General features: G+C 44.2%; 2 protein-coding genes across 6 annotated transcripts; both read right to left on the bottom strand.

Annotated features, from left to right (window-relative positions):
* Positions 1–2,702: 2,702 nt before the first annotated feature.
* Positions 2,703–4,614, bottom strand: LOC119330490 (ethylene-responsive transcription factor RAP2-6-like). Its single transcript, XM_037603601.1, has 2 exons — positions 4,080–4,614; positions 2,703–3,437 (listed from the first exon to the last, which is right to left on the bottom strand). The coding sequence occupies exons 1-2, from the start codon at positions 4,162–4,164 to the stop codon at positions 2,839–2,841; spliced, it is 684 nt and encodes a 227-aa protein (XP_037459498.1). The 5' UTR covers positions 4,165–4,614; the 3' UTR covers positions 2,703–2,838.
* Positions 4,615–8,881: 4,267 nt separating this feature from the next.
* Positions 8,882–13,550, bottom strand: LOC119330488 (O-fucosyltransferase 13-like). Of its 5 annotated transcripts, XR_005160127.1 has the most exons (7): positions 13,263–13,548; positions 13,083–13,174; positions 12,920–12,990; positions 12,564–12,652; positions 12,239–12,460; positions 9,843–10,810; positions 8,882–9,584 (listed from the first exon to the last, which is right to left on the bottom strand). XR_005160127.1 is itself a non-coding variant. In XM_037603596.1 (6 exons), exons 1-6 carry the CDS (start codon positions 13,400–13,402, stop codon positions 10,072–10,074), a joined length of 1,350 nt encoding a protein of 449 aa, XP_037459493.1. In that variant the 5' UTR covers positions 13,403–13,550; the 3' UTR covers positions 9,586–10,071. The 5 variants fall into 5 exon arrangements, 4 of the variants coding, with proteins under 4 accessions (XP_037459493.1, XP_037459492.1, XP_037459495.1 ...); XM_037603596.1 differs by lacking the exon at positions 8,882–9,584 and having other exon boundaries at positions 9,586–10,810; positions 12,920–12,987; positions 13,263–13,550; XM_037603595.1 differs by lacking the exon at positions 8,882–9,584 and having other exon boundaries at positions 9,586–10,810.
* Positions 13,551–13,743: the final 193 nt, after the last annotated feature.

Here is a 13,743-nt window from a genome sequence, read left to right as displayed (position 1 = left end):
CAGCAGCCCACTAGGGGCTGGTTCCCCTCCCACCTCAGCCCATGGGGCCCTCCGGGATAGGTGGCCCCACCCGGTGGACCCCCGGGACCCTTTCGGTGGTCCCGGTACAATACCGATTACCCCCGAAACTTTCCCGATGGCCGAAACTTGACTTCCTATATATAAATCTTCACCTCCGGACCATTCTGGAACTCCTCGTGACGTCCGGGATCTCATCCAGAACTCCGAACAACTTTCGGGTTACCGTATGCTAATATCTTTACAACCCTAGTGTCACCGAACCTTAAGTGTGTAGACCCTATGGGTTCGGGAGACATGCAGACATGACCGATATGCCTCTCCGGTCAATAACCAACAGCGGGATCTGGGTACCCATGTTGGCTCCCACATGCTCCACGATGATCTCATCGGATGAACCACAATGTCGAGGATTCAATCAATCCGTATACAATTCCCTTTGTCAATCGGTACGTTACTTGCCCGAGACTCGGTCGTCGGTATCCCAATACCTAGTTCAATCTCGTTACCGGCAAGTCACTTTACTCGTGCCGTAATGCGTGATCCCGTGATCAACCACTTGGTCACATTGAGCTCATTATGACGATGCATTACCGAGTGGGCCCAGAGATACCTCTCCGTCATACGGAGTGACAAATCCCAGTCTCGATTCGTTCCAACCCAACAGACACTTTCGGAGATACCTGTAATGTACCTTTATAGTCACCCAGTTACGTTGTGACGTTTGGCACACCCAAGGCACTCCTACGGTATCCGGGAGTTGCACATCTCATGTTCTAAGGAAATGATACTTGACATTCGGAAAAGCTACAGCAAACGAACTACACGATCTTTGAGCTAAGCTTAGAATGATGTGATCCCGTTATCAATGACATCCAATGTCCATAGTCAGGAAACCATGACTATCCTTTGATCAACGAGCTAGTCAACTAGAGGCTCACTAGGGACGTGTTGTGGTCTATGTATTCACACATGTATTACGATTTCCGGATAACATAATTATAGCATGAACAATAGACAATTATCACGAACAAAGAAATATAATAATAACCATTTTATTATTGCCTCTAGGGCATATTTGCAACAGCCAGGACGCCCATAACCAGCGCAGGCGAAGTGCTGAGGCGAAACGCGACAGGTCAAGGATCCCCAGGCCGCCCTTCTCTGTTGGAGTGCACACCTGCTTCCACGCCACTTTGCACTTCCCTCCCGTCAACGCCTCGTCCTGGGCCCATAAGAAACGACGCCTCGCCTTGTCAATCTCCTTGAGGATTTTCTTCGGCACCTTGAGCACGGTCATGGCGAAGGTTGGCAGCGCAGAGAGCACAGCCCGCACCAGGACGCGCCGACCCGCCAAGGACATCAGCTTGCCCTTCCAGCCCGCTAGGCGTGACTTGATTCTGTCGATGAGGAACTGAAAATGCACTAGACGCAGCCTCTTGGGGGATAGTGGCAGGCCTAGGTAAGTTGTGGGGAAATCTTGCTTACAATTTGATTGGAACCTTTTGTAGCTGTCGTGGGGATGATCAGAGGTAGCATTGTAGCGACGTAGAGCATACATGTTTTTTATCCTTATTAAGACATCAACCAGTTTGTTCATCTTAGTATTCACCATGTGCTGATATTTGCATTTCATTATTGTTCATTTTTGCACAGTGAAAAGGAATAGTGTTATGTGGGCATACGATGATGTAGTCAAGCTCCAGTGAGGCTTGCGTGCATCATTTTCCTTATTGAAAGGAGGAGATATCCTATGTTGACTCACTAGATTGTTGGTAATTTGAGCATCTCTTGCCCATTCCTCATATTATTGCATGTGTTGCATTGTATATAAATAGTTTTATAGAAATGAGATTCTCTTTAGGGAACATAAACATTAGGATTGATTTATTTCCTGTATATTACATTGTGCATGATATATTATATCCCTCTTTTGGACGTTTTGGTAAATGATATTTTGAACCATACGAACTTTACGATCTGTTATGACAACTCAACATTTCTCAAACAATTGTACTGTTACTCTTCTTAAGATGGATGGGCGCGGCAACGCGCGCCTATATGGTCTATTAATAAAAAGGTGGTGTGCATTGCTTGATGCAGAGACCGAGTCTTTTTTTTAAGAAAAAAAATAAGAAGATAATAAATTAAAAAAAAAAGTATGCACAAAATAGAGCATGTTGATGTTCGCATACTTGGACTCTCGGAGGATATAAACACGCGCGCACGGGATAGAGACAACTTATTACGACCTTGAGCTCGAGAGATAAGGATGCAGATGTAGCAGAGTCTATCTCAATGAATTGTGTTGATTCATGTATATCATCCATGTCAGCTAAAAAAAATGTATACCATCCATCTGCCCGCAAAAAAGAAGTATATCATCCTTCAACTGTGGTTCATAAATACTAGGATAATAAGTCTACAAAATTTAAAACACGACCGAGTTGTAAGTTCTAAACAAGAGCTGTCGCAAATGAATATACATAGTCCTAACCGTGCGTGCATTCACCGCGACAAGTATATTTATACGTGCATTTCGTCCTGAGGGTGACACACATACAGTACAGAGTTCTGTATTGTTCTACGCACCCTATCCGAGTTTGGCCACAATCCTGAGAGTTCCTCACCACTGCGCAGTGCTGACATATACAGTGGCATGCGACGTACACATGCTACAGACGCTGTTTCTAGTGTTGTGTCTATTCATTTTACCAAAAATAAATAAGGAAATACGCAAACAAAAAGATGAAAAGAAACAGAACTTGTTTTTCTCATGTACACGTCGATCAGTACGTATTCAGTAAGAGTACTACTCAGTTAGCAGCCAGGGCCTGCACTTCTCTCGCCATATCCGCGATCATCCGGCCGGGGCGGCGACCTCGAGTCGTGCGCCGGCGTCGACGAAGACGACTGCCCCGGTGTGTTCCCGCCGGCTGCAACAGCCCGCAGGTCCACGTCACCGCTCTGCAGTATGTGCGCATACCGGTGGAGGTCCGGGAACTCCTCCCGAGCAACGGCTGCCAGGGAGTTAATCTGCGGACGGAAGGCCACCACCACGGGTCGCTGCTGCTGCCGCATCGACGGCGATGCCCCGCCTCCGGGCGCCAGGAGCTGGCCGACGGCATGGCGGGGTGGCGCAGGCGCACCGCCGGCGCCAGGGAAGTTGAGCTTGGCCTTGGCGCCCTTGAAGCGGAGCGCGGCGGCGTCGTAGGCGCGTGCGGCGTCCTCGGCCGTGTCGAAGGTGCCCAGCCATACGCGCGCCGCCTTCACGGGGTCGCGGATCTCCGCCGCCCACTTGCCCCACGGCCGCTGCCGTACGCCACGGTACCGCGGACGCTGCTGCTGCTGCTCCGACGCCGTTGATGACGACGACGTCGCCGCCACGGCCAGAGGAGCGCTGTGTTGGCGGGTCACAGCTGTTTCACCCATCAGTACATGCATGCATGTTGACACACGATGTCAAAGATCAAATACTTGAAAAATGATTGTGTTAATTGAATATCATACTTTTTAACAAAAGGCATCCACTGCCCAGTTTCTTTTTATAAAGCTCAACCAGTAAATTTTTGTTGAGTATTCCCTCTGTAAAGAAATATAAAAACATTTAGATCACTAAAATAGTAATCTAAAATCTTTTATAGTATCATACTTGAGCTGATGGAGCATTAGTTAGTTTTTTTCTTTGCCATGTTGGAGGATGATTGTAACTTGAAAGATTGTCCTGCCACGTAGGCTGACACATGGACAATAATGCAGACGCAAATGGCTGTCAGGGATCTACAGTTGGCGAGTTCCAAAGTCTAAACTTCTCCAAAACAAAGCTCGACACGTGCCTCCTGAGCGTACGAAATCTCGTTTCCCTTCCTTTCGTTTTGCATTTTTTTTTCTGCTTCCCTGTTCGCCTTATCGATCTAGAGTTCTCTATACGGAATCACACACGGATCGCGTAGAATCATCTAGATCAGCACGCAAAGATTCCAAGGACATCAAAAGGAACCCCCCAAAAAAAAGCTGTGTGGAAGCTGCAGCATGCACAAATCGAGCAACGTATACAGCACCTTGCTGCCCGGGCGCGGTTGCACCGGCGGCGGCCGCCGGTCCCGGTCGAGTGGAGCTGATGACGTGGGTGAGCGCCGCCACCATGACGGCGAGCTCGTACTGCTGGTGCTGGTAGCTCGTCGTCGCAACGCCAACGCCAGCAGCCTCCTCCCCGACGACCTCCGGCTCTCCATGCCCATGGTGGTCACCTCGTTGTTGCGCCGGCGGCGGCGGCGGCGGCGGCGGCGGCGGACGAGGTGATGGCGGCGGGCCTCTGCTGTCGCGACGGTGCCCCGGAGCCGGAGGAGGAGCGCTTCCGCTTCCGCTCGGATGATCCACGCTTGCTGCCCTGTCGGTTGTCACCGGCGTCCGGCGCCACCCGCGGACAGGACAAGGCCGATCGATGGATAATGCGGATGTGTCCTTCGCCTAGTAGCTGCTTCTGTTTGGCCTGGAGAGTAAAGACCAGGGGCCTATAGCGAGCTAGCTAGCGGAGATAAGGATGGGACAGACCCCCTCGACTCTCGAGTGCGTGGGACTGGGGCACTCCTTCCTTCCTGAACCTTCCCTTTATAACCAAGCCACCTGCTACTGGTTACGGTTTTGCTAAGTTTAAGTTCAACAAATGCTACATCAACGGAGAGTTACTTAGGGCATGTACAATGGTTGATAAGACAATCTTATCTTGAGTCTTGTATGTAATTTAGAGATAATAAAAAAATAAGACTACAATGGGTTATATATTAGCCTTATCTTCAATAACTAGTCATTCCTTAAAACATGGTGAGACAAATTGTGCTAAGAGATCATCTCTTGTCTTATCTTAAATAAGAAAAGATAAGCCTTTTTTTATGAGTTCTCTCTTCTTCACCTCATCATTTAGCCTACATGACACTCCTAAGATAACGTCATTGTACTACATGCCCTTAAGAATTACGGGCTGATCTCTAGCTGGCAGTTTTTCATTGGACTAGGGGAGAAAGGGGCCCCACCTTCGGTGAAATTAGGAGGGCGGTGTGGAGAGATTTCATGATAAGTACTCCCTTCGTAAACTAATATAAGAGTGTTTAGATCACTATTTTATGATCTAACCGCTCTTATATTAATTTACGAAGGGAGTATCTAAACGTTTGTGTGTTTAGCATTTTTGGTTTAAGTTAGACTTAACTGATGTGAGCAATGCTACACGTACGGATGGCCTTTTACGGGACTAGTAAACGTGTACGTGCAACGCACGTCTCGATCAAAGCAGCCTCTCAAATTTATGTGAGTACTGAATTCTTAATTCATATTCTAGAAATTTGGGGAAAAAGAATATCTATAGTGCCCGCATCTCTAAAGGTCAATTTTAATACAAACCATCATTTATCTTTTGATGATGGCATTTGAAGTTCAAGAAGACCAAAATGATCTTATAGTAAAGATTTCAGGATATCTAATTTTTCTTATCTGAACTTGAAGGACTTATAATGAGTATAGGTATTGTCCAAGTGAACATGGAAGAGATGCAAAATTTTAATAAAGATAAAAAAATAGTTGTCCTGGAAAAACTAAATCTCGATCCCTCTTGGGTTCGGGCTACATGTTATCTTCACAAGTTGAATTGTTGGGCTCGACTACAACGCCACTAGTGGAAACACAGCGAGCTAAAAGAGTTCGCTAGCCAGGACTATTTTGCTCCCATTTTGAGTTTGTCTCATCTCATGTAGTGCAACATTCTGAACAAAAATGAAGAAATGGAATTTAACATATTTGTATGACCTGCATGCAACAAGCTACCTTTTTTCTAAGCTAAGCTTAGTTCTGGAAGGATTAAACATGAATTAAACTTTTCATATGAACATCCTAACTGTGGAGAAAAGTCTAGTGTTCTAGAATGACAAACTGTGCAATAAGTTAAAAAGCCCTAAGTCATGTGCTACAACAATAATTGGTTAGCTAACCAGGAAAGAGAAAATAAAAACACGTGAAATTTAGGAAGACGAAAGGCAGACAAAATAAATTTCTAATGAGATGCATATACCCTCAGGAAAATAAATCGCACCAATATCATGCCGGACACATAAGTAACTTGCAGACTAAAAATGAAGGAAATGCATAATGTGATGCAACTATGAGTACATATTCCATTTGAAGCAACCTCATGTCAGTTAACTCACAAAAATTGAGGGGGAAAAAAGCATGCGTGCCGTATTTGGCTGCTGAACTTAAGCTCCTCCTCTATCCATTTTAGAGCCCCATTCTTAAAATAAAACAGAGTTATTGTTCATGCACAAAAATCTGATCATGACACCAGCCGAGGGGGTGTTTAAAAATTAATCGAGGAAGTGCCTTAGCATGATGTTTTGATTGGATAGAAAATTCTAAACACACAGACTGTTTACAGAGATTTTATGGGTCTTTTCCTAACTAAATTTCTCCCCTCCGTATTTTTGTGAGGGTGAGCCCCACACCTTTATTTCTATCTGATCAAAACATGCCAGCTAAGCCACACCATTGATCCCGTAAAAATCCATCCATATGCGTGTAGCATTGCTCTAACTGATGCTATTCGTCAATCCTATGGCCTGCAGATTTTGATCGATCACACACAACTGTAGTTGCACGCCTATGCAACAAGGCACAACTATAGTTGCATGTCCGCTAGTCGAACACAACTACAGTTATATGTCCGCCGGTTCTACGCAATTTGCATGTCCAGTAACCACACGCAATTGTCTTGTGGTTATACTTATACATCAGTCGGTGCGCAACTATATTTACGTATTTTATTTATTTTTAGCGCCAATTGAAAAGTCCACAAATATTATATTCATGTATGAAAAAGTAAATAAAAAGTTGGGAAAAGGAAAATATTTAAAAACTAAAATAAAAGGATAAAAGTGACAATATCACTCGATTTAGACTTGATCGGGTTAATTGATATCCAGCCACACCCTAGTTGGTGGAAAAGTTTTACCACAGTTTTTCTCATGCCAAATATTAGAAAGCACGGCAGAAAAGTTAAGTGTGAATGAACAAACAGAAGGCTGCAATGAAAGTGTAGCGTCTGACGGCACTGGTTTTGTCTGCGTGTAAACTGGTTGATTTTCTCATGTCGAAATCGATGAAAGAAGACACCTGATTCAAAATTTATTTTCTCCACCTCTTTTACGATAAATCATTAGGTGAGTCTGCTTAGGCAAAAATAATAGTCTTATGCGACTTAACCAAACCAATAAAAATAAATTCAAAGTGAAAGTAAAAGATTTGCCTTATTTATTACTCACTCTGTAAAGAAATATAAAAGCGTTTAGATCACTAAATTAATGGTCTAAGCACTCTAATATCGTTTTACAGAGGGAGTAATTAAGGAAGAGTTTATAGTTGCTTTTTTTTTACAGACAAAAACAATAATGAAATGACAATAAATAGTGCCAAAGTTTGGCAGTACAGTACATAGCTAGGGCCGTCATAATGAGTTACCCTTGTCGATGGGCGATGGCTATACTTCCGTTGTCGAATGCCTCACCGGTTGCCACCATTGACCACTTTTCTCTGTCTGTACTTATCGTCTCTAGGCAGCAGGACGCGCCGATGATTGTCGCCGTTGGTATTTTTCATGGGTTCTGCCTTTTCACACTCATCACTCATCGTGTCTAATTTGTAATCCAGTTTAGTCATGTGCTCGCACAAAAAACAGGACAAGAATGAATTTTCTTCTACATCGGGGAGACATCACTGTCTGATAAAGTAAAAAAAGGGTAATTACGCCGCCGGTTCTTCTTTGGCTAGGACTGACACGTGATATAATGATCCGTCTGAGTTTTGAAAGACATGGTTTATCTTACCATGGTCTTCGAGACTAGACTTATTTTTGGTCGTTAGCTTCTGTTGACACTGCAAGGTCTTAGAACGCGAATCAAGGCCCTATATAAATATATCAAAACTATTTTAGAGTACGATCTCTTTTTTATTGGATAGTACAGTCTCTAAAATGTCTTACATTTGTTTATGAAGGGACTACTAAAAATATAACCTAGCCAAGCCTAATATTATGAACTACACGTGCATATGTAGTCGGTTGGGGTGGATACACTGTACCTAGACGCTCCATAGCCCATGGTAGTCATTCACAGCACTTAATCATATGCATGGTCCTCCATGTATACCAGCATGGCAAGTATGGGATATGAATATTAAGTAGTATTATATACTTCCTTTGTTCCAAATTATAAAATGCTAGCTTTTTTCCGAATAGGATGTGTATAGACCATAGTTTTAAATAGCCGGCTATAGCTTTGTTATAGCCCGCTATAGCCTTTTTATTAGGGTGCCGCTAAATGGTCGCTTTCACAAATAGCCCGCTATAGCTGATTTAAAGGCCCGCCGCTATTTTCCATAGCCCGCTATTTAAAACATTGGTATAGACACGTTTTGATATGTTTGTTCACTCATTTCAGTCCATACGTAGTCCATATTAAAACATCCAAAACACCTTATAATTCGAAACGGAGGTACTGGTATATATAGTCCATTTCGTAGACAAAAGTAAGTGTCATGTTAATTTCTCCTTCTGTATGGTATATGCATATACTAGTATCAGCTTGCTAGCGTACCTTAATTGACTTTGACCTCTTGATTTTCTTCAAAATGATATTGCAATTTGCTCAACCAACGCTCAATGATGCACTTTAAACTTCTTGTATTTCCCTGCTAATATTTTTCTGATTGGAGCAGATATGAGATCTCACAGTCACAGAAGCCCCTGCATCAAAGCCAAACTCGGAAAGCAACCGCCTTCAGCAAAATACAGAAAGTACGGAACTCAGGAAACCACGAGGAAGTTGCATCACGTCTCCTCAGGTTCAAGTCATTGACTTGGAGTCCTCGGCGTTCACACAAGGTCAAGATAATCTAGTGGCCTTTTCCCCCTTCAGAGACAGCAAATAAAGCACCCACGCCCACTGTCCTTTCTAACATGTCGTTTTATAACTTGTCCAACGCAGTCGATATTGCAACAAAACGATGGCCACTGGTACGTGCAGCATGTTTCAAATTAAATTTGACATCACACTACTTGCATCAGTCTGCGTATTTGAAAAGGCGATGATGAAAAAAGAGGTATACACTCTCGAGAGGTTATCCTTCCGTCTGTTGCTTGCTTCAGCTGCCAAACTGAAGGCGCGAGCAACGGAATACAGTTAAAGATGACATGCTCAACACCAATTTATTTAAGCTTACTTGCCATGACGTAAAATATGAAAGTAACCACTGGTCGCATAGACTACTAGCCCAAACACGGAGTGATGACGAATATGGCCTGTGCAACTGGAAGTGTTGTTTAATGTATCAACCGCCAGTGGGTGATTGATGCACACTCCACTCGTTGGCGCGGAATGCATCATGCATTGCATTTAGGGCTTCTTGTTAAACATAGTTCCCATTGACTTGTTAACAATCGAGATGGGACAGTTGTTGGAATCCGAATCCGATTCTCCTTCTAGAAGCAAAACTGACCAGGGCATCAAGAACCAAACAAGTCCCTAGCCAAAGGAATGAATAAGCAGTTGAGCATGTAAACATTGCGATGCACACAATAAGAATCCGGTTATGGAGCCCAATTCAACAACAAACTATGTAACTATGGTGTATTTCCCAGTGGTGGGTGAGATTAATCACAAGCCATTACGCCACCTGACAGTTGGGGCCTGGCAATATATCCAGTTGTAAAAGGAAACATCAGAATGATTCTCTAGGTAGTAAGCCTGCGTGTACATGTCTGAGCTACTATCTGAACTCACCGGAAACAGTATACAGGAGGAGAGGCCATGATGCATTGCTGTATGAGTGATAATTGCTCCCTGAATCAAGACGCTGTGCAGCTCGCGACTCTGATGAAGAACAGTTTCTTCTGAAGATTGGGCATAACGCCCACTGCAGTAGCAACTCAGCCACAATGCGATCTATTAGTGCTACCAATTGGAAGGTGGCCGTGTAGACTAGCCCTTGTGTTATATGGGCTCATTTGTACTACAACTTGAACTCACAAAAGCAATGTTCAGGGAGAGCTAATCCCCTCCCCATGATATAATCCTCTCGGTGAGCATCCCACATGGCCTTAGCTAGTTGGTCCCCTGCCAGTCCAGCAGCCGTGTAGTTTGCGAAGGCCCTCCTACTCAAGACCAATGTCTTCTGCAGCCCTTGCATTGTTCTCATTGCAGTTACCATCTTATCCATATTTCCAAAGAATGTGGTAACATAAGCATCGCTGTTGACTGAAACATAGTAGTCGAGAGCAGCTTTTGTGTTGCCATGCATCCTCTCAAAATCTTCATGAGTCAGGAGAGACGATTTAGTATACATATTTTTGTAGATCGAAGTGAAGCCCTCGAGTTCCATTAACCCATCCCCAGCAGCTAAATAAATGTTTGTCTCCGTAGGAATACCTAGTGCTTGGAGGATAAATGCTGTCTCACTTGGTGTTAGAGGGCACTTTCCACGGTTCCTCCACAGATGAGCAGCATCACCAATCAATACATTCCTGTCCTCCCCACGTGCAGCTTCAATCACATCCAGTGATTTGGAAGAAAGGGCACTGTATTCACATCGACTGTAGGCAACCATATCTGGTTCAAATCTAAGGTGAAGTGATAAGAAAGGTTTTGGTATCGCTTGGAGAAGCTCCATAGCTTTGGCTTCCACCTTCTTGTTCAACTGGAGTGCATTGTAGCAACCTTGGCAGTAACAAGCTTTCGCATGTGCTGGATATCTGATAAAATACAGGCATATACATCAGCATGGGGAAAAGGCAGACCCAAGGTGAATAATTACCACAGTAAAAAGTTTAAAATTGACAACACACCAAGAATTCAGCAATCAAATCAATGACACAATGAATAGAAAAGTTAGCAATGCAATTTTTAGGTTCATAAGATATTGCGAGTAACCATGAAAACATTGTTGCATTGCAAAGAGCTAACTATAGAGGTAACACCAACTAAGTTTATACTACTAGTTATCTCAATGGTTTTATTCTCCACAAATCTGCATCTTGCGGATTATACCTGTGAAAAGTATTCTTGGACTGATGACAATCATTAGAACAGAACCCAGCACAAATTTATCAGTAGGTCAACATATCACAAAGCAGACAACAAATCAAGATTAGGTAAGTTGATGAAGTGGTTGGAGTTAGTAAAGAAGTCATGTAACCAACAAATTTAGGGCACGTGAAAGTCTTGCATTGCATGAACTGACATCTTAGTTAAACAAAGTTATCACTCAAGAATATAGCGTATCGGTGTATTTATTCCAATTATGTGAGCTCAAGATGATTGCAAAGGGAAAGGGGGAAGGGCTATAAAGCTATGAAGATAACTTTTATATGAGAGTGTACAGTTTTGGATAGTAACGCAGCATGCCAAATTCGAAGGTTGATAGTCAGAATCGTGATTCTGAATCGGATCGGGGCCCTAATGGTAGGGTCGCATATCGCAGAATCTTCACTACGAAAATCACAGAAACATAGATTTTACCAAACAGAATCATAGAATCATGAGTTAGTTTGGATTGTCAAGTCGTAGAATCGTACAACAGAATCGCGATTCTGACTACTTTTAACATATTCACTCCCAATTTGCACTGAGAAAAAAAAGATAAATACAGGGAAATAATTTGCATGGTTACATCACACATCTAAACAAAGACAAATACGACAAATACATATGATTTTCTACACTGCTTGATGATACTATGTCTCATGTATGCCAACTTAAGAATGCAGTCAATGACACCACGAATCTGCTTCATACAAGGAACACCTACTACTGCAATATATATTTTTCGAAAGGATTACTGCAATCTATCTACTTTAAGTTACAGGTAGATATACGTGCCCTCGAAAGATATAAGAATTTTAGCACTGGAGAACTTCATCGCCAGCCTTATTACTCCCTCCGATCCGAATTAATTGATGCAGCCTCTATACAATGACATTATGCTAAGATCGGAGGGAGTATTCTATATCCATCCTTCACATTATGCTAAGATCCTCAGCAGCAGATACAATTCAAGACCTTTGATGTGAACAATGAACAAAATAGCTTGGAAAATAATAAATGGACAGTATGACTAAGATAATTGGTATTATGAAAATGGAAAGTAGATTTCAGGTATCAACTAGATAACTCGGCAATACCTATCTTTTCTTTGGCTCATGGCAGGTGTCAGAGAAATGTATCGATGTTCTAAAAGAGCTGGAAGAACTGTTTCTACATAATCAAAATGTCCTTTCCGTTTTCGGCAATCGACCTTAAATGGCTCTTTCAACGATATCTCCTCGGGCATATCCTTCACCACTTCCACATAACCTCTAGTTTGCTCAATGAAGTGATCAACATCAAACACGTCTGCAAAACCACTGACAAAGCATTCTGATAAGCACATGATTAGTTTTTGAACAGAAGTGCACTACATAGAAACAACAGTAGAAGCCTTCGTTTCACCCCAAGTGACTCCAGTACCTAGACTCATTCCAGTATGCAGCAACCTCAAACTTGGGCAGAACCATTGTCGCGTTCAGAAGACGTGCAACCGCAATTCCATCGCACAGCTGCAGAACAATTGCGCCAGAGGCCAGAATAATTACAACCGAGGAACTTGTAACATAGCCAATCGACAACGCACACCACTGCACAACATTCTATACAATGCTACCTATTTCCTAAAGCTAAATCATATGATCCCACTATTGACTCCACGAGCCTATACTTGTCACTTGTGCATTCAGTACATGGCCAGATGATCCAAGTTTAACAGTACATACATAGAAAAGGAAGTCTTACTCCATTACAAGGAGGATAAACCAAGTTTAACATACATCGCGCCGCAGCTGGTTGAGGCCGCCGTAGCAATCTATCCTGATGTAGCCATTCCTCGTCGACGGAGCTGCTGAAGGAGAGCGGGGACAGAAACCAATCATCACCACAACCCAAGCCAATCCTAAACTCTGACCGAAAACCACGAAGCACACAAGGCCTCACCGGGCATTGCCGTCTGCCACCACTCGCACGGCCGCCACTCCGCCAAACGCCGCTGCGCCCATATGAGCCGCGACCCCGACGGCGAATGCTCCCTGCGGGAAAATCCCAATGCGGGGGATCTGTAACTTCCAGGAAGAGTCCAGAAGAACCTGGTATGGCAGGTCGGGGCGGGGCGCGTACCTGGAGGCCGGTAGGGCGAAGAAGGATGGGGAGGAGCGCGGGGAGGCGAGGAAGAAGAAGAGGGCGGCGGCGAGGAAGAGGGCCGGGAGAAGGAGGCGTATGTGGTGGTGGGCCCACCACCACGCCGCGGTCGACCACATGACCACCGCCGACGCCGCTACCTACGAGAAGCACTGGATCTGATCGCCGGCGGCGACGCGGCGTCACCGCGAGCACGGAAGTACGACCTGTCCGCCAGAATGCGGGTCCCACATGTAAATAAGGGACCACCTGTCATGGATGGTTATCCAGATCGAGAGGTGGCGTGTGGGAATGGAGCAGGGTGGTGGTCCAGCAGGAACAGCGTTAACTTCCTGAAAATGGAACGCGGGCCCGCTGCGTCAGCCCCACATGTCAGGGTCACGAAGTACACCATGAAGGTGGATGACGCGAAGGGCTTATCTGCAAAACGACACGCACATACCCTTTGTTTCGCCTGCGG

The sequence above is a fragment of the Triticum dicoccoides genome, chromosome 7A, assembly GCF_002162155.2.
Source record: "Triticum dicoccoides isolate Atlit2015 ecotype Zavitan chromosome 7A, WEW_v2.0, whole genome shotgun sequence".
NCBI lineage: Eukaryota > Viridiplantae > Streptophyta > Magnoliopsida > Poales > Poaceae > Triticum > Triticum dicoccoides.
This window is presented reverse-complemented; position numbering and strand designations above follow the sequence as displayed.